This window comes from Oryzias melastigma, linkage group LG9 (genome assembly GCF_002922805.2).
Source record: "Oryzias melastigma strain HK-1 linkage group LG9, ASM292280v2, whole genome shotgun sequence".
Classification (NCBI taxonomy): Eukaryota; Metazoa; Chordata; class Actinopteri; order Beloniformes; family Adrianichthyidae; genus Oryzias; species Oryzias melastigma.
In genome coordinates, this window is record NC_050520.1 from 18,679,079 (window position 1) to 18,705,515 (window position 26,437).

The 26,437-nt window shown below is 38.5% G+C and overlaps 1 protein-coding gene across 1 annotated transcript in view; it reads left to right on the forward strand.

Annotated features, from left to right (window-relative positions):
* wscd2 (WSC domain containing 2) overlaps positions 1-26,257 on the forward strand; it is a 41,232-nt gene extending 14,975 nt beyond the window's left edge. The window contains exons 2-9 of the mRNA XM_024275263.2: positions 7,579-8,410; positions 11,733-11,847; positions 14,593-14,777; positions 17,224-17,345; positions 17,428-17,602; positions 20,749-20,913; positions 20,996-21,196; positions 25,903-26,257. Coding sequence (XP_024131031.1) covers positions 8,038-8,410; positions 11,733-11,847; positions 14,593-14,777; positions 17,224-17,345; positions 17,428-17,602; positions 20,749-20,913; positions 20,996-21,196; positions 25,903-26,255 — 1,689 coding nt within the window. The 5' untranslated portion in view covers positions 7,579-8,037 and the 3' untranslated portion in view covers positions 26,256-26,257. The remainder of the gene's footprint in view (positions 1-7,578; positions 8,411-11,732; positions 11,848-14,592; positions 14,778-17,223; positions 17,346-17,427; positions 17,603-20,748; positions 20,914-20,995; positions 21,197-25,902) is intronic.
* The last annotated feature ends 180 nt before the right edge of the window (positions 26,258-26,437 follow it).

Consider the following 26,437-nt stretch of genomic DNA (forward strand, 5'->3'; position numbering starts at 1 on the left):
GGTTTTTACCTAAAATATAATTTAGGTTTTAGAAATGATTTTTCTTATTTTCTGATTCCTCTTGAATTTACATAATTAATTGTAAAAGTTCATTTAACCTGTTTTAAAAGAAATTAATTTGAAAAAAAGGAGAACGTGTACAGATTTCTACATTAAAAAAAGGCTTAATCACAGCAACCTGTCATTTTTTGTATTAGTGTTGACTTCCTTATAACAGTTATTTTACTTCTTTACAGATAATTTGTTTGTTTTTTAAAAATCCCACTCCAATGTTTTTTTTTAATCTATTTTAAAATTGTTCCCAGTGGTCTTTTAACTATGATGTTATTTTTAGCCCAAATAAAAAAACCTGACAAAGTTCATCAGAAATTCGCCTGTACGTTGTGGGCGGGACATTTGCCGCAGAAGTAAGCCTCCACTGTTATCCCATCATCTACACTCTCTTCTGCTATCTTACAGCTAACATTAGCGAGAGCTTTTTCAAACGGCGAGTTTTTAACTCCTCATGATCCATCGTGATTTGAATAAATGCAGTTTAAATCATGAATTATTTTATTTGTGTCCTCCATCATGAGAAAAATGCCAAAACAAAATGTTAAAAATACCTCATCATTTTCACTGGAATGGGTCTTTGGAATAACTTTTTAAACCTAATTGGGTTTATATGGTTTCGGATGAGTTTTTGTCGAGCACAAATGTGTGTGCGTGTTTAAAATCTTTTTGGTATAAAAGTTGATTTGAAATTGATTGATTGAAAGAGAAACAATTGTAGCAAAAAACACACAAACTTTCTTTAGAATTTATTATTAGATCACACATCCGTTTTAATGCACTTCCTTAGTCTGTATAGTGTTTTCGATTAAGGCCGCACAGTTCTTGTTTTCCACTCTTGTTTCAGGATCAGGTGCTCTGTCAAAGGACACATTGACATGTAGACCCAACATTGTCTTGCTGAGTCACCGGCTACTCTGAGGGATTCTAGAAATTCCTTCTTGAATAGAAACATTTTTTTTCTTCCAAAGAGGCTGATTAAAACATCAACAAAAAGACACGGATGAAACAAATTTATGCCACTTTGTGAGCCAAGCCCAAAACCGCTCTTGTTATTTATTCTATGTAAATGCAGAATAGTAAACAGTTCCTGTTCTTTGTCAGACACTTCCCAGTTATCACTCCCTCTGTCCAGGCTCAGTGGAATTCTTCCAAATCACTTGGGTGCAGCTTCCTTTCCAGTATCACAGAGCTTCTCAGCACTCATTTGTTTATTCTTTTTCAATCAAATGTTTGTCTGACATGGTTAAAACCTCCTCACGGACAGTATCCTGTTTCAGTTTGTTGATGGAGCAGAACGTCACAGCTTAGCGGCTCAATATATTTAGAAATGCTGTCATCACATCTGTGACATAACGTTTCTGCATGTCAGGAGGGAGAAGGAGAGGTCGCCTGTACCTCCTGGGGTAATCTGGCTGGTTTAGGATGAGGTATAATGAGGATCAACTCTCAGTGGGCATTAAGCCAATGACAATTAAGACAGCAGAGAAGCCACCAAGAAACTGTTTCAACAGCTCTAGAAATTTCCCAGAAGTCTTTGCGAAAAACCAGTGTGCATCGATGTTCACTACATTAGCGAATATAGCCCACAATGCATTGCGTTTAAATAATTTTTGAGGGGAAAAAAAGTGTTTACATGTAATTTTTCAATTAACCATCAAACTTTTAATCATCAGATAACAGTGGAGTCACAAATGATCATTGTAAAATACTTCTTTACATTTAAATGTAAACTTAAATGCAAGTTTATCACAATATATGTTTTGGATACCACTTGTACTTCACAAGCCCATTCAAATGGAGGGGAAGGAGAAGGGAAGAATTTGGATTCCAAAGTCCCTCTACCCTTAAAAAATGATTTCGAACACCCCTTTCCTTTCGAATGTCCCTTCAAATGGAGGGGCAGCGAGAACAATTCAGATTATTTTTGTGGTTTTGTGCTTGAGGGTCTTGTCTTTGAAGTGCAACTCCAATCATCTTTTGATTCATTGTGAAATCAGTCCCAGTGGTCTTTCAACTATGATTACGCTGTTTTTTGATGCCAGCTCAAATGAGGAGAACAACAGATAAGTACATGGATCTGGTCGTCTACAAGTGGATGCATCGGAATGGAGCGGAGCAGGGAACTTGTGGCCTGCCGATTGTAGATTTTACGTAACAACTAGGAGCTTTTTCCAACTGCATTTTTTCATCTGCTCCTGATTCACAACTATTTGAATAAATAACAACTCAGAAACACAATTTTTATCTTTAAAATCCCCTTGAACTTGTAATTAGATGTCAGCTTTGTGTGGAATAATTTATGTAATACTCTGTGCCATTTCAGAAAAAAAAATCTTTCAGTTTGATTTGATTTGACAAACGCTGCACAGGCATACCTAACTCAGCAGGAGTGCGGCGGGGTTGAGGGGAAGGTCAGGAGTGTTGTGGCAAACACATATAATCCCTCTGTTGAGAACATGCTCAATTGCGGATCTCCTTCAGAATGGGAGACAAAAAAACTCCTAATGGTTTCCTTTCACACTGGTGCCAGCACAACAGTTCCTGATGACCTTGTCTTCCTGCCACTGTTGATCCTGTTTCCATAACAACCTCACTTCTCTCCTCGACAAGTCCATTGTTGAGGACTGTTGGAGTGTTTTTTTAACCCTTTTCTCTAACTGTCCACCAAATTGAACCTTGGTGACATTTCGCCACGTGATTGTTTTCCTGTGTTTTTCAAGCCACTGTGAAAGAAAAGCAAGAAAAACCCAATTTCCATCCTTCAGAGGATGTTGCAGCTCGTTCACCTCAGCTGGTGTGAACTGCGGTGGGGGTTCTGCCAGTAAAAGCACTGCTCCCATGTTCCTGCTAAAGAATTTTTTTTGGCAAGGAAGCAACCAGGGAATGGAAATTGATTACATCTGCAGAACCGAGTGAGAATCTGCCTGTATCATGAAAATATATCAAAATCCTGAAGCTGCAAAACTCGGCAGGGTGGGAAAATTTCTCTCTTTTAAATATAGCTCAACTTATTTGTTTATTCTTGGAAATGTTTTGCATTAAATAAAAAGCTAATTACAGAATCAACACAGCTAGACGCTTATTTAATGTTGGCATCATGAATTTTCAGCTGAGCTCCTTCACTGGTTATTCGAGCACAATTATTTCTGAAGTCTAGAAAGGCGGTGAGATGATGGCGTGCCCTTCTTATCCGCCTCCTCTCTGGTCAATGGGTCTGAGAACAGATATGAAGGATATTTATGGAGTTGACTTGTGCAGCGATTCGCCTGCAGCTCGAGCAGAGCTGGCTGTGTGCTTCCTCTCTGAAGATTAACTTTGACGTTTCTGCTTGTAAATCCGGTCTGATTAAATATTTGCTGTCTCATTAGATAGGAATGTGAATTAATGATCAGTCAGTCAATTTATGCCTTTCCTGTGTGTGGGGGGGTGTGTGGTTAGGGGGGGTGTCAGGCTAAAATTGTGATGCTTTAAAAAGAGGAAGTGTTAAGTAGCGGATTCTGAGGTGAACTAATTTTTCTTTCTTTTCTTGGAGATATTTAAATATCCCCTGGTGGCAATTTGTCATCGTCTAGTCAACTTGCTAAGTGCAAACTCAAGCAATCTGCCAACTTTATGTCAATTATTTGTATTTTATTGCATCTTTGTTAAACCACGTCAGTCTTATAGAGACTGCGACCAAGAATGACGGTAAAATTCATAATTAAAACCACATAAAAGCTCATCTGCCTTAAATGTGCTGACACTTTGCTACATCTTTCTGCAGATATTCTGCTAAAGTTTCCTAATATAGCCCAAAATTTAGGAACAACCAGATGTCGAAGATCCCTATTGAGAAGACTGTGCTGACTGTGTCTTATTTTTAGGATGAATGAGGAGTTTGACAGTGATTGCAGAAAAGCATTCCAGTTTAGGCTCACTGATGCATTACTGTCCTGCACGGCGTGGCCCAGCATGCATGCTGTCCCGATCTGGGTGGGTGTTGCTCTTGTGGCTGAGCTGGCTTCTTTTATGAATAGATTGCCAATATACCGTTTCCTCACAGCAAAGCCAAGTCTCTTTTATAATTACAGGCAGTCATGTTTTCATTGTGTGTGGGGTGGTTGGAGGTATGTATCAATGGCGAGGAAGGGAAGGGTAAAAGGGTGGGTTGGTTTAAATGTCATTTAAAATGGTTTGATTGTCTTCTTATTTTTAGCAGGAAAGTGCTTCGAGCTGAATATTTTTTTTTTTCACAAATAAAGCTTGATTCGATTCATTTCAGAAAAAAATCTCAAATACACCAAAAAAGTAGAACCTGCATTACTTTGCATATCCAGAACAAAGTGTCTGTATTTACCTACAGCATGCTCACCTTTGCATGAATGTGGACCACTAAACAGAAAATGCACCCCTCACTGACAAGTTGGTTATAAAAGGTAGCAGTATGTTGAACTAAGACGTTTTCTTTGTTTTTTCTCCCTTGTAACCCGAACTTTCATAAAACTCTACCCCTGCACAATCCATTTTTAGAAACAAAGAGAGCCTTGTTAGAGAAGACGCCATATCTCATTCCTACTGAAATATTAATTATCCGCCATCAGAACTGAGCATGCTGACACTGCATCATCAGTTAGGTGTGCGGGGGCAACCTTCCAATAATGTTTGTACAGCTGCGGAACTGAGGATGTGAAGGAATGATGGATTATTTATCTGAGACGCGGAGGCAGCCCTCAGGAATGGAGTCACAGGATGGTAAATATACCTATTGTCTGTTAGACGAGGAAACTGATCCGAAAGAAATTCAAGCTTTCATGAATGATTAACTAAGGTATTAATTTGTTCTTGTTTCTATTTGTGTAAAGCAAAGCAGAACCGCTGCTTCCCCCGGTTTTTGTTTAACCCCCAGACCAAAAACAGGTCTAAATTTCCTCTTCTAACTCCTCACGAGAAAGCAGATAAGCTCAGATATGTAAGCCGAACTTCTGCAGACTTGGATGCGTTTCAAATATTCGGAAGAATTCCTCCAAATAAATTCCAAGGATTCAGTTTTCTTATATTCTGACAATGTCAAGAACTCTGTTTTGTATCTATTTTTTGTTTCCTAAATAACTCTATTTCACTTGTGAAGAATTTTAATGCTTATTTCAAGATTTTTTAGAAGGAAAAAATATATATATTTATATAAAACACAATTTTACAAGAAAAAGTCAAGATACCCTGAAAATCTTGAAAAAATAAAATAAATTTGATATACCTTTTTGAAGAATCTGAGATGCTACACTTTGTTATTTTGTTTTGTTGATCTCTTTCTTTTGAATTTTATATCTGTTTAAAGCTGCACTCTGTTCACACCTGGGTTTCTTCAGTTGTCCACCATCCTCTGAGAAGCTCCTCTCACTGAGCATCTGAGGTCAAAAGCCTCACAAGGGTGAAGCAAGCACTGCTGGGTTTCTGTTCCACCCAGATCTAACCCTGCTGGTCCAGGAATCTGAACCAGCAAACCTCCAGTCAGAAGTTCAAGCCTGACAGCTTTTGTTCACCACAGTGATGAGTGATTATTAAGGGCATTTGTTACTATACGCTTTTATTTCTGCATTTCATGTCTTTAATATATCCTAAAAAGTTTATAATAACCCTGTATCATCATTGCATAACTTATCAAAAGTCATTTTTACTTTTAAGTTCTTTATTTGTAAGACAAAACCACATGTAGTCTGTGTCATCTAGGTTTATCCAAGTTATATATTAAATGTAATTGTTATTTCTTTTCAAATATGAATAATTCAAATAGTTTTGTTTGATATTTATTTATAAATTGGTCAGAAATATATTTATATTTCTTTATATATATAATTTTAACAAAAGCAAAATAAAATGCAAAAAAGTATAAAAGAATACTTGGATGAATGAAGCTTATGAAAAACCTAAATTTATTCTGGGTTCTTAAAGCTTCAACTGTTTAATTAAGTTCAATGAAAAACCTTAACACAAAATTGAACAAAACAAAAAAATATTTTTTAAAAACCAAAAGGAACTAAAGTTAAACCTCTAATTTCTGCTTTAGAGAAACCCAACCATAGAACAGGCACCAAAGTTGCTTTAGTGCTCTTTTTTTTATTAAAGATGGTGGTAGGACATAGAGACACTTTGTGACACTCGTTCACTGAAGGCTTCATATGTAAATTCTAGCATCACAAAAATGTAAATGAACTTTCACAATCCCAAACCTCTGAAACCTCTTGATGAAATGTTAAACAAGGCATCAGAGGCAGCTCTGGTTTCTGCATCTGCCTTTGAAGCTTTCAGATTCTTGCAGCAAAATATGTGATGTGCAGGGTCAAATCTGTCCATCTTTTTTTACATGTTTTAGTCACGGACAGGATAAAAAAATGTTTTTTTTGTTACTAATTGAACACTTGTGTCTATTCATAATTGCTTTACTTTTAATTGGAATTTAAAAGCTTTTGGCTTCATTTGTCAAAGTTACTTTTTTCTCTCATTAGTGGCTTTTTTTGCTTTTCCCCCCTTAAACAAATATGAATTTGCTTATGTAAATGAAAGAACACTCAAATAAATTATAAAACAACTAATATTCATTTTCTGATAAATTTCCTCTGTTTTTCTTAAGCCATTTGTTAAAGGACGCACACAGTTGGAATAAATGATTCATTGACATGTTGACTAAAATCAGGGTTTTTGTGCAGAGGCTGCAGATTTTTACACTCCTCCTAGCCTAGCCACATTAAGAAAAACACTCATGCAGAGTAAAAATGTTGAAAAACCACAGAGGGGTCTGCAGCATTTGTTCGGGTTTCAGGTGACGGGAACAGCGCCGATCCAAGCGGGTGCGGACCGGAGGCCGTAAGGCCGAGCGTTACTACAAATGTTCTGGAAAATTCACTGACCTTGAGGAGTGTTGCATTTCACCTTCCAATTGTAACCTCCCAGAACAAAGACGCCTTTGAGGGAGGCTGCAAGGAATCTGGAGAGTCTGCCAGGGAAAGAAAAAGAAACAATCAGTAACTCTGAAACAGAAGAAAATGATTCCATTCACTTTAAATGTATTGATTTAATGTTCTAAATCCATGAGATTGTTAACTTCTGCTTTGTTTGCCATATTTTTGTCATGAAGGATGATCTTTTTTCTTTCTCTTTTGTTTTAATTGCCTATTTTTCCACTCCTGTTAGATCTTGGACAGTTCAGTTGAAATGCCTCAGGGCAGAGTTTTGTCATGTCTTTGCTGTGCAGCTTCAATTAAGTTTTTACAGATAATTCTGGGCTTTAATTAGATACGTCTCTGACTTTTCTGTGCAAAACAGGGATTTCTTTTCCTCCATGCATCTGTACTCTGTGCTGCAATTTATTAATTTTTTTAAAGCTAAAATTATGTTAAAAGTATGTTTCTTTCTGCATCGTTTTATATGTTTATTTTTATTCTAGCCTGCTCTTGTTATATTTCTGTTTTCATTAGATTAAGCTTTTGGGTGTGCTTATTATTCTTTAGGGTGTGCTTAATATTCTTCCCTTGTGTGTCTTTGATGCAGATGGTGAGTCACACTCCGTGTCTCCAGGATCATCTCAGTGAATAGCCAGCTACAAAAAAGCTGAAGGATTTCAGTTTAGCTGGTAAATAAAGCTCTCTTCCTTCCGCGCAGCGTGGGAGAAAGTGCCACTGCAGTGCTGGTGTGACATCTCTGTAAAGGCTGATAAGTGGAGTGAAAGCAGCGTTGAGCGATCATCTTTCATCCTGAGCCGCTCACCTTTCACGCTGTGGCCCCACAGCCAGCCGCGAGGGTTGGACTGTCAGTGGGAATGCGCCCTCGCTGCCATGTGGACAGAGCAGCAGCAACATCCATGCAAATCCTCTTCTTTTTGACTCACGCATGTGAGTGTTAAGCTGGGTTGTTTTGGAGAGATTTTTGTTGTTTTTTTGTGCATCCAGTGCAAAGCAAGATCCCTTTTCGATTCTCCTCATTTATGACTTGTCATCACTGGCATGGGCCATGGCCAAGCCTCTCCTGAAGATCCAGCGCTACTTCCGGAGGAAGCCCGTTCGATTTTTCTCCCTCATCCTCCTCTACCTGACAGCTGGAAGCCTCGTCTTCCTCCACTCTGGCATCATCGGGGAGAACTTTCCTGGTACCAGAGGGAGCCGGGACTCTGTCGTAGCCTCAGAGATGGGCGGTCGGACCTCATCGGACACCCGCGGGCTCAGCATCATGAGCCGAGTCACACGCAGGCCGGGGAGACGGTTCGGTCCCCGTTGGATGAGGAAGAGCGGGCATGAGGAAGCTGTACGCAGAGGGGGAGACTACACCAGCGGCTGGAATCGGGCGCTGAAAGGACGAAATGCCAAAGACATGGAAGATGGAAGAGGTGAGATAAATGCGACACGCTTTTGTTATTGTTGTTGCAGGAAGAAATGTGTGGGTTTGCTGCAGCCACAGAGGAGAGCCGAGCTTTCTTTGGTCCCGTAGAGATCTCTGGAGAGGAAGATGATTGTGATCGAAGCACTCCGTCTTTCTTCACTTCTTCAAGGGTATCACATTCTGTGGTGATGAGAGGCTTCGCTTTTTGCCGCTCAGCACAGCTTCAGACAAACGATGGTAGATTATCGTAACATCTTAATGACTGCAGGATTTGCAGACTTTACAATAAGCAGCGTTGCTGCAGAATCCTTTCAGAGCAGGTTTACATGTAAAGAATGACTTCTCTGACTCACCTTTGTGAAAGCTGCAGATGGGACGTGTTTGTGCAGGATGGACACGTCTGAACCTGAACCGTCCTGCTCACTTACAACCATCTAAATCAAAGTCAAAGCAGCTCATCAAAATACATACTACTTTTTTATCTTAATCTTTAAGTGAAATAACTTTAAATCTATAGTTTACTTTTAAACATTTTAAATGTTTAAAATGTATTTCAGTACCATTTAACTGTTTAACCAAACTACAAACTTTTATTCTGTTAGATTTCAGAAGGAAAATTTACATTTTGAAAAAGAACTCAAACACTGTGCATCATTACCAATCTGTGCATTATTTGTATCAGAAAAGTGCCATAATGTAAATATTTTACATTTTTTATTTAATATCTAAATGTTTTTATATTTACAACCCTGACTTTTTATGTATATATGCTTTAAAACATCTGTAGAGCATCATAGTTTTCATTGTTTAGACACTGACAGTAAATTAAATCTTATTAATGTAGTTTGGTTGGCTACAAAGTTCTCTAATATTTGGGTTGCAAAATTCTGACTTTATCCAAAGTATAATTTTATTTTGTGAAGATTTAGAATGGGCTGCACGGTGGCGCAGTGGTTAGCGCTCTTGCCTCACAGCGAGAAGGCCCTGGTTCGACTCCCGGCTGGGACCTTTCTGTGTGGAGTTTGCATGTTCTCCCCGTGCATGCGTGGGTTTTCACCGGGGACTCCGGCTTCCTCCCACCGTCCAAAAACATGCTTCATAGGTTAATTGGTGACTCTAAATTGCCCCTAGGTGTGTATGTGAGAGTGAATGGGTGTGTGATTGAGGCCCTGCGACAGACTGGCGACCTGTCCAGGGTAAACCCCGCCTTTGCCCTTCAGTAGCCGGGATAGGCTCCGGCACCCCCGTGACTCCGATAGGGACGAAGCGGTCAAGAAGATGGATGGATGGATGGATGGAGATTTAGAATTTCCTTTAAAATGGTACTTTAATCAAATGCTTTAGTTTTAATATACAAAATCTGGCTAAGATTTAAAATTGAGATTTCTGATTCTCAAAAGTGATAAAATATAAATATCTTGAGAGAAAAAGATGGAATTTTCTTTAAGCAGCATGTTGTAAATTAATGAATTTATTTCCAGCTTTGAATAAAAAAAAGTCACTTACTGTATGTTTTTGCTTTTAAGTAGATGCTAAGTTAAGATAACTTTGGAGCTGAGATGGTTTGATGAATATTTGCATCAATGCCTTCCTCGCAGACTTCCTCTGAATGGCGGGGTCCAACCCATTCTCTTTTCTAACCTAAAAGTATTGAGAAATCTTGAAAAAAATGTCATTAAATCCTAAAATGGATCACCAGTTAAAATAAAGCTTTTTTTGAGTGATGTGGGGAGACTTCTGGTTCTGGTTGAGGAATTCTACTTCTGGACGTTTGTGTCTGAAACCAGGTCCTGGTTTGAATACAGATGGAATAATGGATTCTCTCCTCATTGAGTCAGGGAATAAATGCTAAAAGAAGGATAGACTTTTTCTGCAACACCAATAAAATCATGTGGGTTTTTGGTTTCTATCCAGAATGCTGTGCAGGCAGGTGGTGAATCCAAACAGTCCATAAATACGGCATGTAAGTGTGATCCACTGCTGCTTTTTTTGTATTAGATCTATGAGGTGTAGGATGGCTCTAACAGTTCGAAACTCTGGAAAATCTCCAACATCTGTGTGGACGACAAAGGTCAAACCAGAAAGGAAAATAAATAACCGATTCTCTTTCAAAACATGTCAGCCAGAGCAGTGAAACATCCATTTATTCGTGGCGTGGAGTAGAATATTAAAGGAAAATGTTTGTCTTACAATTACAAGGTCAGCCAAGGAGATGTAAGGCAGCTGGTGTCCTGTTTGGAGTGTACATCCAAGCTTTGCCTTATCTGATCAAATTGTGTCCTTTAGTCTGGAGGCATCGTTTTCCTCCCATTCAGCTTTCTCTGCAACACTAACCTCCCGGGATGACACAGTAATTAGTAGCTTAAAAGTATTTATTTTTTCTCTCCTTTGTCCAATGCCTTTTATTTCTCTGCAGCCTTGGAAATATTCTCAGCTCTCCTACTTTAAGGATGAGGGAGTTTGTTTTCCTTGTCTTCGTATTCCAAATGCAATCTTTGGCTCTGAGTGTAATCTGAAGGGAACATTCCAGTGTGAGCAGCACACTGCAGCACATGCACCACTTTGTGCAGCGTGGTGCAACAGCACAGACTATTGCATGACTTACTGACTAGCATGCGGTTAAAGACAGGAGAAATAATACACCTAACACACCACCATCAATAAACAAATGGACTCGAGTGCATCTCAAGTATCATTGCATTTACTCTCATGTTATTCAAAACCGAAAAATATGTCATTTAAAGCATTCAAAGCTGCATTACGTTAAATGGAGATTAATTTCCAGATCAGCAGTAGAGCCGAGGAGGAAGATTACAACATGCTGCAGCACACCACATGCTGTTCGAACGCAGGCCTTTAGACCAGAACAATTAAAGTAATGCAGTTGCCGCTATTCCTGCCTCATCCTGCCATTTACAGAAGCTGAGAGCCGTAATGGCACAGATGGTGAGAGGTTTATTTCAGGGGCTTTTGTTTCTCGGTTAAACAGGAGAGTTAAGAAGCCGGTAAAGGGTCTCTGTGTCCTGCTGCAGAGGTTCACTGGAGCCCAGCCCCCCATGTGCTTCTGAAAAATGCAGCAATAACTGCCACTACACTAACAGGCCACTAGAAGGGGATGTGTGTCCTTATGAATAAATCAGTATTCTGCCCTACTTTAAACTCCTGCCGTGCTATGTTACAACTCCGTGCAGCTCCCGCTGTCGCTGCTGAAATCCACAGCTGATGATTTGTCAAAAGTTGAAGCACATTTTCATATTAATGTAAATATAAATTCATCAAACGTAATGATGTGTATCAATATTTGCATTGTTTCCCTTTCTCTTTTTCAGCAAAGTACATCGGCTGCTACATTGACAACACTCAGAAAAGAGCGCTGAGAGGAGTTTCTTTTTTTGACTACAAAAAAATGACTGTATTTCGTTGCCAGGACAACTGTGCTGAAAGGTATGACACAAGCAAACCACCCAAACCTCATCAGTCTATTCTGCCTTTATTTTCAAGGATCTTCTTCAAGTCACAGTTCGACCCAGAATTACTGTCAATATGCTCTTGTGGTGCCTCATTTACTCCCATTTAACAGTCTGAGACTTCACCACCACAGAGATAAAATGCAACATTTTGACAATCTGTCGCATCTTCCAAAAGAAAATGGCACACCATTTATTTTTATTTCTAAGTCCCACTGTGACCATCTTTTGAGCTAATTTAACACTAGAACACTTTTGCTTTAAAAGTTACTCCATCATTTTTGATGAGTAATTTTTACTCAGTATAATAAACCCAATAACAATAGATCAAAATCTGGCAACACATGATAAATTAGAGTAAGTTTTTTTTTATTTTAAACTGTGATATATGTAACAAAATGGAAGATCCTACAAACATACTTGAAAATTGCTACAATTTTTTGAATTTGAGAACAAGAAATTTCTACAAAAAAAAAAGTAATGATCCTGGAGACTCGGTCTTTGGTCCTACCATTCCTGGGACATGTGAGACTTAACCCGGGGACCAATGAGACTCAGAAAAATGCAACATATTTAAAATCACTTAGATACTTTTGGTTGGGTTGAAAATCACCCGACGATAGTGCTCAAAGGTTAAAAGCGTTTCAAATGGTTTTTATTCATGATTATCATGAAAAAAACTGTAGCCTTCAAGAATATAGTGTCTGCAGAGCAGCACTAAAGCCTTGTTTCCACTGAGCAGTGCAGTCCAGTGGTGTCTGGTCCGGTTCGGCCTGGTGTTTTGAGCGTTTCCATTGTAAAACGGACCCATTTGACAGTAACAACCTATACTTCTCGAAGGCCCCCATTGGTTGGGGTGGAGCTGCTGTAGCCACCTGTTGATTGGCAGAAAGTGATGACAACATTGGAAAGCACCAATATAGCACTAAGCTAGTGATTACGTTTTCCTCTTTATGCCGGTATTCTTCTTAGCCGCCCGCAATCTTCTCTTAAACAACATTAAATTCCTGTTCTCCACGATGTACAAAAAGTAAAGCAAGAAAAGATGAGCTGCTATAGTTGTTGCTTTTCTAGTCGTCGCACTACAATGATGCAATGACACACTAACAGTCTACACCACAAATGCACCATGAAAACAAACCGCTCAGTGGGAGTGAAGTTTAGCTGAGTGGAAACGCTAACCAGAATCAACTGGATCGTAACGTAACACTACTTACCTGACTGGACCGCTCAGTGGAAACGAGGCTTAATTCACCAGAAATTTGCCTCTAAGTTGTGGGGAGGATCATTGACTGGAGCAACCCCACTCCCCCTTCCCTTCCCCATTACTGAGAGCTCTCTGTTTACACTCTCTCCCGCTAGATAACAGTCCTCCACAATCCCCAACTTAACATTAGCTGTGCAACAAAAAATATTGGAGCTATACAGTCACACAAATTTGAGCCAGATGCCAATTCAGACGAGGAAAACGAAGATGTACATTAAAATATTTGCCTGCTAGTGAATGCATCAAGATACATCTGAGCGTGTGGGCCGCAGTGTATTTTCATAGTCACAAATACAATCTTTTGCTACAATTTTATGCCTAATTTTCTTTATATATGCCCTTTCTCATCATAAAAATGCCTCAAGAAACATGTCAAAACTACCAAAACATAATTTTTATTGGAGTTTTTTTTGTTTGGAAGCTTTTTTTCTCTTAGAACAGGTGTAGAAGTGTTAGAATTATTAACTTATTTCACTTCAGCCCATAATGACTGTAAGTAGTTTACACAACAGCCTTTTCATTAATGTGTCGGTACTTAAAAAAAAAAAAAAAAAACAATTTCCGTGTGATAATTTTAGCTGCAAATGAGTAAGGGGGAGAGGGGGGTTGCCTCTGCCCGTTCCATTACCAAATTGTCTGTGAAGTGTGAATTAATCTGTTAGGCCATCAACACCCATATTTGTGTTATGAATTGTTTTCCCTGAGCCCTATCTCCTTGAATCAGATTATGAGTGTCGAAAAGGACTGATCAAAACAGGACACTTTGATTTCTGCTGTTGTCATGCAGCAGAAATGTGAAAAAAAAATCAGGAAAATCTTGCACTAAGCATTTATCTCCATGTTCCTTTAGCTTTTTGTTTCCCTCATTTCCTGTCTCCCTCAGCTGCCTCGCCGTCTTCATCGGCTCCTATTTTTCCCTCCCCGCGGAATACCAGAGACGGCTCTATCAAATGCATTGAATTACACCCCTGACTGATTTGCAGAGCTAAGAAGAGGAGCAGAGGAAGATGCTTGTTTTCAGCTCCCCTGTCTCCTCTTGGCTTATTACAGCCTGCCTGTCTTAACTCACAGAGGGGCAGGTTCATAAAAACAGACCAAAAAAATGAGGGGCAACACATAGCAACACAAATAGGCTGAGGTGTGAGCGACAGTCAATAGGGCCCGTCCTGTGTTGGGAGAATGTTAGACGTCTAATTGTGTCTGAGAGTCCTCTTGGGAGTCAAATCCTCCATAAGGAAACACCTCTCCGAGTATAGGTTTCTCCACACGATTATAATTGGTTTTGCTGCTGAGGCCTGTAGCTAGTTCTCAGTCACAGGAGAAATATCTTACTTCTTTGCTGTTGTGTGTTTATGTCTTTGCTTCCCTGATGTGTGTTTTTAATTGATTACATCTTCCAGGAGTCTTGAAAAAATAAATAGCAATCTTTTTGTGATTCTTGATCCTTTCCACTAGAGGATACATGTATGCAGGCTTGGAGTTTGGAGCAGAGTGCTACTGTGGCCACAAGATTCAGGCGTCCAACGTCTCCGACAGCGAATGCAGCATGGAGTGTAAGGGGGAGAAGAGCAACGTGTGCGGAGGAGCCAACAGACTGTCCATCTATAGGCTGGAGCTGAGCCAGGAGTCAGCCCGCCGCTGTGAGCCTGACACTGCTGCACACACACCATGAGCTCCTTCATGCAGAAACCATAAGACAAGGCAGTTTTTTTGTTTTTTTCACCCCTAAAGTCATCGCAAATTTGTTTCAAGATTGAATTTCATGCTTTTTCAATGAAAAAGACCCTAAAATGTGGGGCGACTGACAGCTTCAGAGATGCAGCTTTGATCAAAGAGTAGCAACCCTGGCTGCTTTGTGGAAAAACATTTGATATATTTTTGGTTGGAGACACATTTGGGAGTAGGCTGCTCTGCTGCTCACCTCTTTCCTGTGGGAGCTGTTCTACCTACAGTAGGCAGTCAGCCGTGGTCTGCATCCTGAAGACTCCAAAGTGAAAAAGGGTCGTCTCTCTTCTATTTTGACAGAATTTCATATCCGTTTTGAGGTCATTTGTATAAAACTAGAGTTGACACAATTTGTTCTTTCTTCTGGATTTTTTTTTATCTTGAAACCTAAAAAAGACTGTTTTTTTGTGAACAAATTTCGTACCATTTCATTTCTTGTTTTGCACTTCCCTCTTCTCAGCTACTCACCACTTCTCAGAAACATCCACTTATTCAGTTCATGAACTGAATCTTTGTCTCCTCTGTGGAGCTTGTCTTTCATTCTCTGTTGTTTGTTTGTTGTTATTTTCATTTCTCTTTTCTCTCCTCTCTTTGCCCATTTTGAAACTGCTGTGTCAGCTCCTCACGCTGGGGTTTCACCTCTAACCCCAATCGCAGTCATATGATCTCTGGTCAGACCATTAAAGAGGAAACGTAGAGGATGTGTTGGGGTGGCTGTTTTGTGGGTTTTACCTCATTTTTGTCATCATGCTGGTATGGTTTGACGTTTATGAGTTAGCCAACTATTGGATACAAAGAGTCCGTCCATATCAACATCTCATTTAAGGTCGTTTTGATCGTCTAAATATGAATCTGCATGAGGTTTAAATCCCGGACAAGCCCCCGCTATGTTGCAAGTAGCTCTGAGTTACAATGAGGAATTAAATGCCAGAATAAATCCAAAGTAATATATTTTTATGCACAATTTCAGGAGAGCAAAGGTGAATAACAATAGCTGGATTTTTCTTTGCTACTTGAGGATGAGATGTGGAGCCTGCAGCTTCCTGCTAGTGTCCGCACTCACCAAGATTCAAAGATTAACCTATAAATTGACATTTTCCCTTCTATTTTTCAGAAAAAAGCAACTTTTAAGAATTTTTATTTTTATTATTTCATTTTTTTTAAATGACCAAACAAAAACTAAGTTGATTCAAGCAAATTTTGTTAAGTCCAAAATAAAATATTTCAAAGAAATTGAACAGATTCAGTGGTTTTTGCTTTGACACTCCTATGAATCACTGTTGGAAACAAAAAACAACAAAAAACAGTGCAATGACATATCAACACTAGAGTTCATAAACTGTGTTATTGTGAAATGAGGACACATCAGCAGAAGACATTTCCCCTTCCAACCAAAAACAGAAGGAGCCACTGCAGACTGACTGCAGGGAGTCTGAACTTTACATAAAAACCCAACTTTGAGTTGGAGGAAAATGTCAAAAGTGAATAAAACATGAGGTTGCCTTACATCTTGAGCTCATTTGCATGGCACGTCTACTTGTTTTAAGCTGTAATGGCCCTTTTAGTTAATCCTTTCAGTAAAGAAATGTTGAGGTGAGCTCATCCGTCATGGTTACGCTCGGATGCTGGCGGCAGGCTCTCTGCTGGGAAGGAGTTCTGCGGCCTAATAGCTTAGTCTTAATATTTATATATGTCTGAGTAAGCAAACTGTCCTCACATCATCTGTCACAGTTATAGGCTGAGTGTTTGGTTATTCTGACGGCGGAGACCGTTCTTGAAGTGCCGTGTATCAGGACTGCTGACACGTTGACAGCTAAAATAGATATAAAAAAAGAGTGGATAAAATGAGATTTTGTTGAAGAGTTGTGATTCTGAGTGAGAAACATTTCACTCAGGAGGGAAACCTGCTTTATCTTCCTGTCATTGTGTTTGACAAAAGATTATTGTGATTACTGGAATTAGTGCTAGGCTGAAAACAAATTGTTTCAGTAACTGTGTCACCGATCTGATTGTTTATTAATACTCAGCACCCTCAAAGCCCACACAGCATTAGTAAATTGACAGAGCTAAAAAAAAAAAAAAAAAAGAGGTAGTCAAAATAAATTCCATGTAAACCAGACCTCGGGTGGGAAAAACCTTCACTTTAGAAGTGTACGACATAACTTTTCCATTTATTGGGTCTGGGAGGCTCCGTGTTTTGATGTCCTCGAAACCCAGCAGGAATGTGAACGCTGTCATTGCTTTGGTGCTGCTGACAGGTCAAGGCCTCGCTACATCAGAAAAGATTCCCATCATCAGGGCTTGTTGACTCAGAAACTGCAAACTGAATTCTTTAGTTTGTGTGCTCTCTTGTTTTTTCAGACGGCAGTGCCATTTTCAAAGGGTGCTTCCGCCGGCCAGAAAACGTCACGGTGGCTCTCCCCTTCAGCGCCGTCATCCAAAACATGTCTGTGGACAAGTGTGTGGACATGTGCACAGAGAGGGTGAGGAGATAATGCTTGTGTTTCTCCAGGGAAAGCGTATATGTGCATCGGGTCGTGTTCTTATGATGGCTTTCTGTGTCAGGAGAAATCACTGGCAGTTCTGGCTGGAGACCGGTGTTACTGTGGCTTCCCGACTCCTCTGTTCTCCCTCCATGACCTGGAGGATGAAGAAATGTGTCTCCATCGCTGTCCGGGCGAGGAGTTTGAGAGCTGTGGGAACGACCAGTTCTTTGTTGTGTACCAGACGCAGGTCCAAGGTAAAGTTTGAGAAAAACATGGCTAAACTTTAGGCTCAAACACACTTAACTCTGAGTGAAATAAAATCAAACTTAAAAATCTTAGTCCTCTTGAGAGTCTTCCCATTAATTATTTGGGCTATAACAACTCGGATACAATCAGCTCTTAGAAATTTGAGTACAAATACTCGTGACGTCTAAGATTACCAATTTGCGATTTTTTCACTGAAATGCAGAATAGCATTGGATTTTAAGGTAATAAACTAAAAATAAGCGAAATATGCAGTTCTGCTGTAACGGGAAGTAAGTAAATCTTCACAATAAAGTGTCTATGAAGCTTCTCATTCTCAAAATAAAACTGTTTTTGTAGTTGGGAAAAAAAGAGACTGAATTTCCATTTACTGACATAAGTGACAAAACTATTCGGATTTAACACCGAAGCTTTAGCTCAATTCTTTTGTTTTGATTCTGAAGTGGAGAAAAGCAGCCTCGTAGTGAAGTGTGTATGTTAATCAACATGAATCAGCTGATTCTCCAGAAGAGAAAAACGGCTTTTCATTGCGGCTTTGCACCGAAATGCAATTCTCTTGAATGTTAAGTGTTGCAGAACTTTGAATATGGAAAAATTGTGGAAAACATTTTCAGGATTTGTTTTGTAAATTATCCAAAGCAACAGTGATGTTTAGATTTTGCTTACTGCTAAAGTTCACCAGAAAGTTGACAAAAAAAACAACCTTTCCGTCTAAATCATTGTGTTTTTGTCAGAGTTGTTGATTCTGATCTCCTGTTCTAAATACAGGTATAAATGATGGTGAATTAATACAAGTCATTTTAATGTAATACATCCAGTAAAAAGACATACAAACACATTATATTAAAAAGTAAGAATTGTGGTTCGATCTGGGAATTGTTGAGCTTGATTGGTGAATTGAATCAGATCACTATCTATGTAACGATCCATAACCCTATTAATTCATGTCCTCTATACTCTCTGTTTTGTCTCCCCAACAATTCAGTTCCCCATATCCCAGGAGGCTATAATAACACTTAATTTTCATTTTTTAATTTTTAATTAATGAATAACTCACAATTCGATTTTATTTGTAAGCCAGTTTAATAGAAATTAGAAATGTTATGGTTAATAATGAGCCAATAATTAATGAACCAGTATTAATGACTCCCAAATTCTAATGAAGATGATCCAAATTGCAGATAATGATGAGAATTAGTCTTAAATAGTGATGTGACTCACTGAGCATTTATTAAGATGTCTCTGACAGCTTCATTATCTTTTCCTGAGAAACGTCTTCATCAGATTGTATTGATCATAAAGTCTGAAATAGTTATATAATCAAACCTCATTTCCATCATAGCAAACAGTCATTTGGAGTTATTCTAAATTAATATATACTTTAAAGTGATTTTATTCTTTGGTTATTTGATATTTTAGTTCTTCACTCTTCTATTGTCAATAAATTGTTAAAAATATACCAGTAATGTTAAGGTCAAACCAATAATTGCTCTATTTTACGAGGAGTCCAAACTGCACAAAATGGGCAATAATATCAAATGTGGATTTAATGGAACAAAATCTGAAATGATCAGAAAATGCTCATGAAGTTGCGATCATATAACATAAATACTACAATTGTGCAACAATCACCATATCATTTATATTCAGTTTATAATTCTATGACTTATCGGCTCAGTGAGAAACAAAAAGTTTGTTTTTGCCAAAAAAAGGCTAAAAAACGTGTTTTCTACAGAAATGATTATGTTTATTCTGATTTTGCAAGTGGCTTCACAGCAGATATACAGTAGAATGCAGATTTCCTACTCCTCAATAACATACACAAGATGCTAAATTATGTCTTGGTTCAGTAGAAATTCCTTAAAACAACAAATATTTTTTTTTTCTTAAAAAAATCAGGAACAATTGATTGGAAAACTCTATGAAGCTCGTCCTTTGTTGGCTCTGTGACAGGCTGGGCGCTGATGCTGACTCCTAACTCGTACAAGTTGAATCTTTTCTTACATTTCTAATGAAAAGTTTAAACATATGTTAAAAATCAAGTTTGTGATCTGAGTTGTGCATTCAGTCACACAAAAACTCACTCAGTCAAGCATAAAAAAATAGGAAATCATTTGACTTGTAAATCATTTCTAGTAATTTTGTTTTTCCCGAAAATGTAATGCTAATGAGTTAAGACGACAGCTGAAAAATGTATGAAGATAAATGCTTTTTCTTTATTTTCATATTACTTAACAATTCTTTTTTTTTTTTGGTAAAGCAAAAGCACTTCCTCCTATCCCCACTTTATGTTTTGCATAGTGCTGTTTTTTTGTAGCAAAATAATGTTTTGGGTTTTTTTTATTTAATGTTTGGATGCTCTCTCCTAAAACCCTCTGCATAATTCTTTGAGGATGTAACACTAACAGTTATGATCAGTTTAAACAACATAAGTCAAGGTTGAATGATTCTGCTGCTTCATTTATTAAATAAGAAACATGTGATGGAGCTGACACTAATTTAAGTTAATTGTTTGTTTTTTACTTTTCTGCATCTTATATGTGGAGGACTAGGAAATATTTCCTAAACAATATTCAATAATATTCAATATATGTTACAAGCAACAAAAAATCAGCACAGTTTGAGTATTTCCACTTTTCTCATGATCTCAGATTTTAGGCAGATTCTTCCAAAGTTTCCAAATCCTCTTTGACCTTTCTTAGCCTGTTTTTGTGTCTTGCAACATTGTGTAAGTGGGAAGTCATCTCTAGCTCTATTACTAAGCATGTTGACTAATATGTCTGCAGAGCCACAGATTGCATTGTTTCAAAAAGAGAGGTTTTTTTTAAGTCGAGTTAAGCAGCATTACCTGTTAAAGTCAAATTACTCAATTAATGGTAAAATCTATGTAAAAAAACCACAGAAGTAAAATTTTGTCTAAATTTTGTCTTTTCCAAATATTGAAACATAAAGTGAACGAGCATTTTCTTATTTACAGTCATTTTATCTTCTGTTTGTGACAAAAATAAAGTAATAATTGCATTAAACTAGTCTTAATACCAATAAAAATAAAGTTAAGTAAATGTAATGTAATGTTCCAGATCACGTGTCCGTGTTTTGTTTATTGGATCAATAAAGTTGCTGTGTTCGTTGGCAGATAACCGCTGCATGGACCGCCACTTCCTCCCGTCTCGTGCTAAGCAGCAGATCGCCCTCGCCAGTTTCCCAGGAGCCGGCAACACCTGGGCTCGCCACCTCATCGAGCTCGCCACTGGCTTCTACACGGGCAGCTATTACTTTGATGGCTCTCTTTACAACAAAGGTGAGCCGTAGTTTCTTGTTTCATAAACATCCACTCAACATCTGCGGATTAAACCGACCTGCCTGCTGACCTCGTTTTGCAGGTTTTAAAGGAGAGCGCGATCATTGGCGGAGTGGCAGGACCATTTGCATTAAGACACATGAGAGTGGCAAGAAGGAGATAGAAGCCTTTGATTCAAGCATCCTCATGATTCGAAACCCATACAAGGCGCTTATGGCAGAATTTAACCGCAAGTACGGCGGCCATATTGGATTTGCCTCCCAAGCTCACTGGAAAGGGAAAGGTAAGCCGCAGGTTCAGCTTCTTATTTTGGGTTTTAGAGGGATGAATGGATGAATGAAAACACAGAGTCAGCTTTGAAACTCGCTCAACAGTTTAACAAAACACAAGCACCAAAAAAAATTGTACTGGTTACAAAAACATATCTACACAAGGTTGGTCTCATCATGAAAGCATTCAGGTGACAAAAGGGAAAACCAGATCAATTAGGCATCAACGGTCATAGGTGTCCTAAATTTCTATAACAAATCTTCACGTTCTCAACATATCCAATCATTATGCCAAGAAAACGTTTAAAAAAAGTAATCATTCTGCATATACTTTTCTAAGTAACATTACTTCCATAAACCGTACCTTCTAACACATTTTCATTTTATTACTTATTTTTAATATTGTTCATAATTTGCCATTTTTTGTCATTTCTCCCAACTTAAAGCTAAAAAGTATTAGTTTTCCACTATTTTTTTTTTTTTGTTTTTGACAATTTACTCACAAAAAACAACAAAATATGTAAATTAACAGAAAAAAAGTTGATAATTATCCATATTAATGTACAAAAAAGCTTTTGGAACCATTTTAAATTTGACCTTACATAAAGTGTAGCACTGTTAAAGGGCCTATACCAAACTAAATCCATATAAATGATCAGATATTACCTTTAGCACACTAAAGAACAGATTTTTTATGAATGTAAACTCCTTTCCCCACCGGAAGTGAGACGCCTCGATCTCTGAGGCCCCGCCTACCGCTCCGTTCATTTCATGACATCATCCTAGAGTCTGCCACTGCAGCATGCCTGCATTTCAAAACAAAAACATCCAAACTTTTGTAAGATGGATGTGCATACCATTCATCTGCCTTCAGTAGCTCTAGCCATCGCTACACTGGTTCACAACACAAATACACTCAACATCTGCACAACTGTGCTCAACCTGGGGGGAGTGTCTTAAAGGAGCCCAGCGTATCACAAATACCTGTTAGACCCGGAATTTATTGGAGACCGGACAATGTTGAATCATATACGGCTCGTTTTCGTGGTTTGGGAGGGGCTGGTGCTCATGCAGAGCGCAGGGTTTTAGAGGAATACTGCGTGAATGGATCAAAATACCAATTTATTTATTATAATACATTTAAAAGCTAAAACGTTGTTTTTTCATGATATAGGACCTTTAAAAATTAAATGAAACTATCCTTGTAATCACTGATCTTGTAATTGGGAATCCAATTTTTCAGTTAATGAGGATGCACTGATTACAAAAAGTTTTTGCTCTTTTATTATTAGTTGTTAAGCATCAGATGGACCTATAAACAACACAAAAATTATACAGCTTATATGCAGCATCAAAGAGTTTTATTGATGCAAAACTCAAAGTGGAAGTAATGAACAAACAAACCCCCCAATTACAACCACAACTTGAGTTCTGCAGCCTCAGATGTTCTTGCTGAAGTGAGAGGCTGACTGAGCTGCATTTATCATCTTTCTTTTTGGCTGAAACTTTTAACATCAAAGTGTAAATCCAACAACAAAGGGCGCAACATGCTTTAGTTTTCTGGATCAAAAGCGTGTATTTAAACTTTGTAAAGATAATAGTTACTCTTAAAGAAAGTATTTCCTGGTTGTTTCAAACTCAGAAGAGACTTGTCGGCTTTGAAATCTGAATCTTGTAAATCACACCACGTTCTTTATTTAACCACTCGCTAACCCTTTTCATTTATTATAGATTAAAATTGTTGCAAGAACTGAAGATCCAAATCTTTTATGTTAAAGAAATAATTAAAACGAATGTCCATGTCTGTTGACTTCTGTGTGGCACATTTACAGATTTATTTTGACATCTTTCTTTATTATGCAATAATTTAATGACTTCTCATTGACTCAGTATCCCTTCACTCACGACTGCTGGATGACTAAAAGTGTTTCCTAATAGGATCATTCATTGGGACATAATAGTGAAAAAGGAAACTCATTCCACTTTGTTGAAATTTCTATCTATTTCATGCACATTTGTTATGATCCTCTCGCCACATCCGCCCACCTTGTCTCAGTAACCATAGCAACTGGTTTTGTCTTGCCCGTGCATCGTCTCTCTGACTTTCTGTGAGGTTTAATCGATTTTCCAGCGGCTGGAGAGTTGCAGACACAGCAGTTGTCTCTCTTTGTGAGGCCATCAGCAGATTCAAGCTGACTCCTCCAGCGATTGTTTCCCGCTTGTGTTTGTGAGCGAACCAGGAAGCGACATCAGTACAGAGAAAGTCTTTTTGACATCTGCCACTTTGAATAGAGAGCGAGCGGCCCCGGTCCGCATTAGCATGACACTGTGTACAGGGCCACCACGTTTAATAACCTCAACTCCACGGACTGCTCGGATGACATTACAGATAGCATTGCAGACACTGATCCCCTCCTGTGGGACCCCACTGTGTCGACTCAAAGGCGAGTCTGGTTTATTTTGGCAAACATGTCATTTAACAGTGCAGGTGGGTTTTTTTTTTTTTTCCTCATCTGGAACAATAGATCTGTTTACATCTTTACTTGTTCGAGTCAGAATCAACAGACTTGTTTCAGTTAAATTTAGCATTCAGTCAACCCCTTTAGAAGATCTGTCTGTTGTGTTTACACAGTGCGGCATGTTACGCAATGTTTACTAAAGTCGTTCCTATTCTGATCAGACTTGGCCTTTTGGGTTTGCAGCCTCAAGTCCTCATTTTCTAAACCATACTTTGGCAGAATACTGGATTAATACTTGAACTAAATGATAATAGGATTACTGTTTCAATGAGGTGAAAATAAAATGCATGCATGAATCTGCAGGTGAATCAGCATCCCTAGAAATAGGTACAAAATTCTGAACAATTTTCTTTGAATAACAAAAAAAAATCTGCCAATGAGGTAGAAAAATTGGTCTTACTAAGAATTCTTAGTTTAAGAAAAAAGATTCTAGTCACTAAGATCATTTTTAGATATGATTATTTTTCTTTGAACAAGATTTTTTTTAATTTCTTAATCTTCAGCTTTTGCAGTGCACTTCCTTTGTGGTTAAGACTTTGATAAAACTATGCACACTGCAGCCCTCACAAAAGCAGAGCGCATCCGTCTATTAACTGGGCTTGCTGTGCCTTAATTAGATTGCACCCAGAGCAAAGGAGGAGTTCACCTTGGCCAGGTCGCCACTCTTTTATAGGACTACAAACGTGTCTGGAGAATCATAGTTTGTAGCGTAACCATAAAGCATCGTTTTTGAGCTGTCGGATGAAACTGGGTGGCCTGAAAACTCCCACACGTGCTTAGAGGAAATATGCAAACTTCTCACAGAAACGCCCCATAAGCAAAGACCTTATCGCTGAAAGGTGACGGTCCCATCAACCAAACCACCATGCTGCCGTCATCAGTTTCACAGCGGCCAGAATGGAAATACAGTGTTGCGCTCAGGCTGTTGTCAGTGTACATGAACGCAGAAAAAGTACGTTAAAGGTAATGGACTAAAAAAAAACAGCACAGTGACACAGTTACCTGCAAGAATTCTGCACACAAGCAGAAAAAAATAGACCTACAACAGATGTTTTGCTACATTAATAACGGGCTGTGGGTTTTTTGGTTTTTGTTTCTGTCTAAATGATCTCTGCAAACATAAAGATGCACAAGTGCTGTGGATAGACAGGAAATTCACTAATTGTGTGGGTTCAAAGCGTGCCTTGAGGCAATATATTGCAATGAAATAAAATAAAATCAACAAAAAAGTCATTATTATCATAAATGTTGTTCCTTTTTTTTGTATGCATTAAAAAACTGCATCTAAATCGAGTCGAATAAAGTTATTTTGCCTAAAACTTAGGCATAGAAACAGCTTTTTGGCCATCTAAATCTTTACAAACTCAGGTCACCTTATCTCTAAACGCTGTCTCATTTTCCAGTGACAGAACTTTTGACCGCGCCAGTGAATATTAAAGAGGCTTCAGTCATTTGTTTTAGAGACAGCTCTGATAACTCAGCAGCCTTAAACTTTAACGACAGCCCCTCCCATCTGTGACCACACGCTCTAATGCAGCACAGCTCCTGACAGCAGCTGCTTTTATGGGCCACTGCATTACTAAAGAGTGAAATTTAAAAAAAAGAAGATTTTTTATGCAGAACATTTTACAGTTTGAATGATAACCAAGAATTTCCATTAAACTGTCGGGACATTTTAGGAGTTACCTAATGTATTCTGCCAAATCATGCCAGAAATCAAAGTCAAAATGTTATAAGCACTCATTCCTCTTTCACTCTGTCCTCATGCAAACTCTCACTCAAACTTCATTCACTTTTCTTTACTTTATAAAAGTCCTTGTGGGAAAAAAAAATCACATTCCAGCTCAGAGTTAAAAATGAACAATAAATTGGGTAAATTGTGTGTTTCACCTTAAAGACCCTCTCCAATCAATCTCCAATTTATATCTAATAATGCTAATTAATTAAACTCCGCAAAGCAAATGTCTTCCGCCAGATCAGGCTTCCATGGCGTGCATTAATTTCTGATAATGCTCACTTTGTCGGGCACTGTCCCCATGTTCACTTACAAGGAGAAATAAATATATAAATATTAATCGTGATTAATCTGGTTAATTTTTTTAATCGATTAACAGCACTAAAATAAACGTATTTCCTCAAATAAACAGTTGCCATTTTGTGATTCCTTTTCAAATTGTCTGTGCTGTCATTTCTCTTCACAGAGTGGCCTGAGTTTGTCAAGAACTACGCTCCCTGGTGGGCTTCCCACACATTAGACTGGCTGACCTACGGGAAGAAAGTTCATGTGGTCCACTTCGAGGACCTGAAGAGGGACCTGTTCTCCCAGCTGAAGGGGATGGTCCGCTTTCTGGGTTTGAATGTTTCTGAGGACCGCCTGCTCTGCGTTGAGGGCCAAAAGGACGGAAACTTCAAGCGATCGGGACTACGGAAGCTTGAGTATGACCCGTACACGACTGAGATGCGAACGGCCATCGACGAACTCATCAGAACTGTAGACGGCGCCTTGAAGAAAAGAAACATGTCTGGAGTTCCAGCTGAATATATGCCAAGATGATACATGTGATGCTTTAGTTTGATTCTTTAATTGAACTATTTTTTAAATCAGACTCTGCAACCATATTTTGAAGGATTTTAATAGTGTTTTCCGTAGTTTGAAATTCTAGCAAGAGGGCATCTGCCTCCTCTTGACCTTTTATTTTTTCAGAATCTTTCATTTTGTTGGTTGAACTAGCTGCT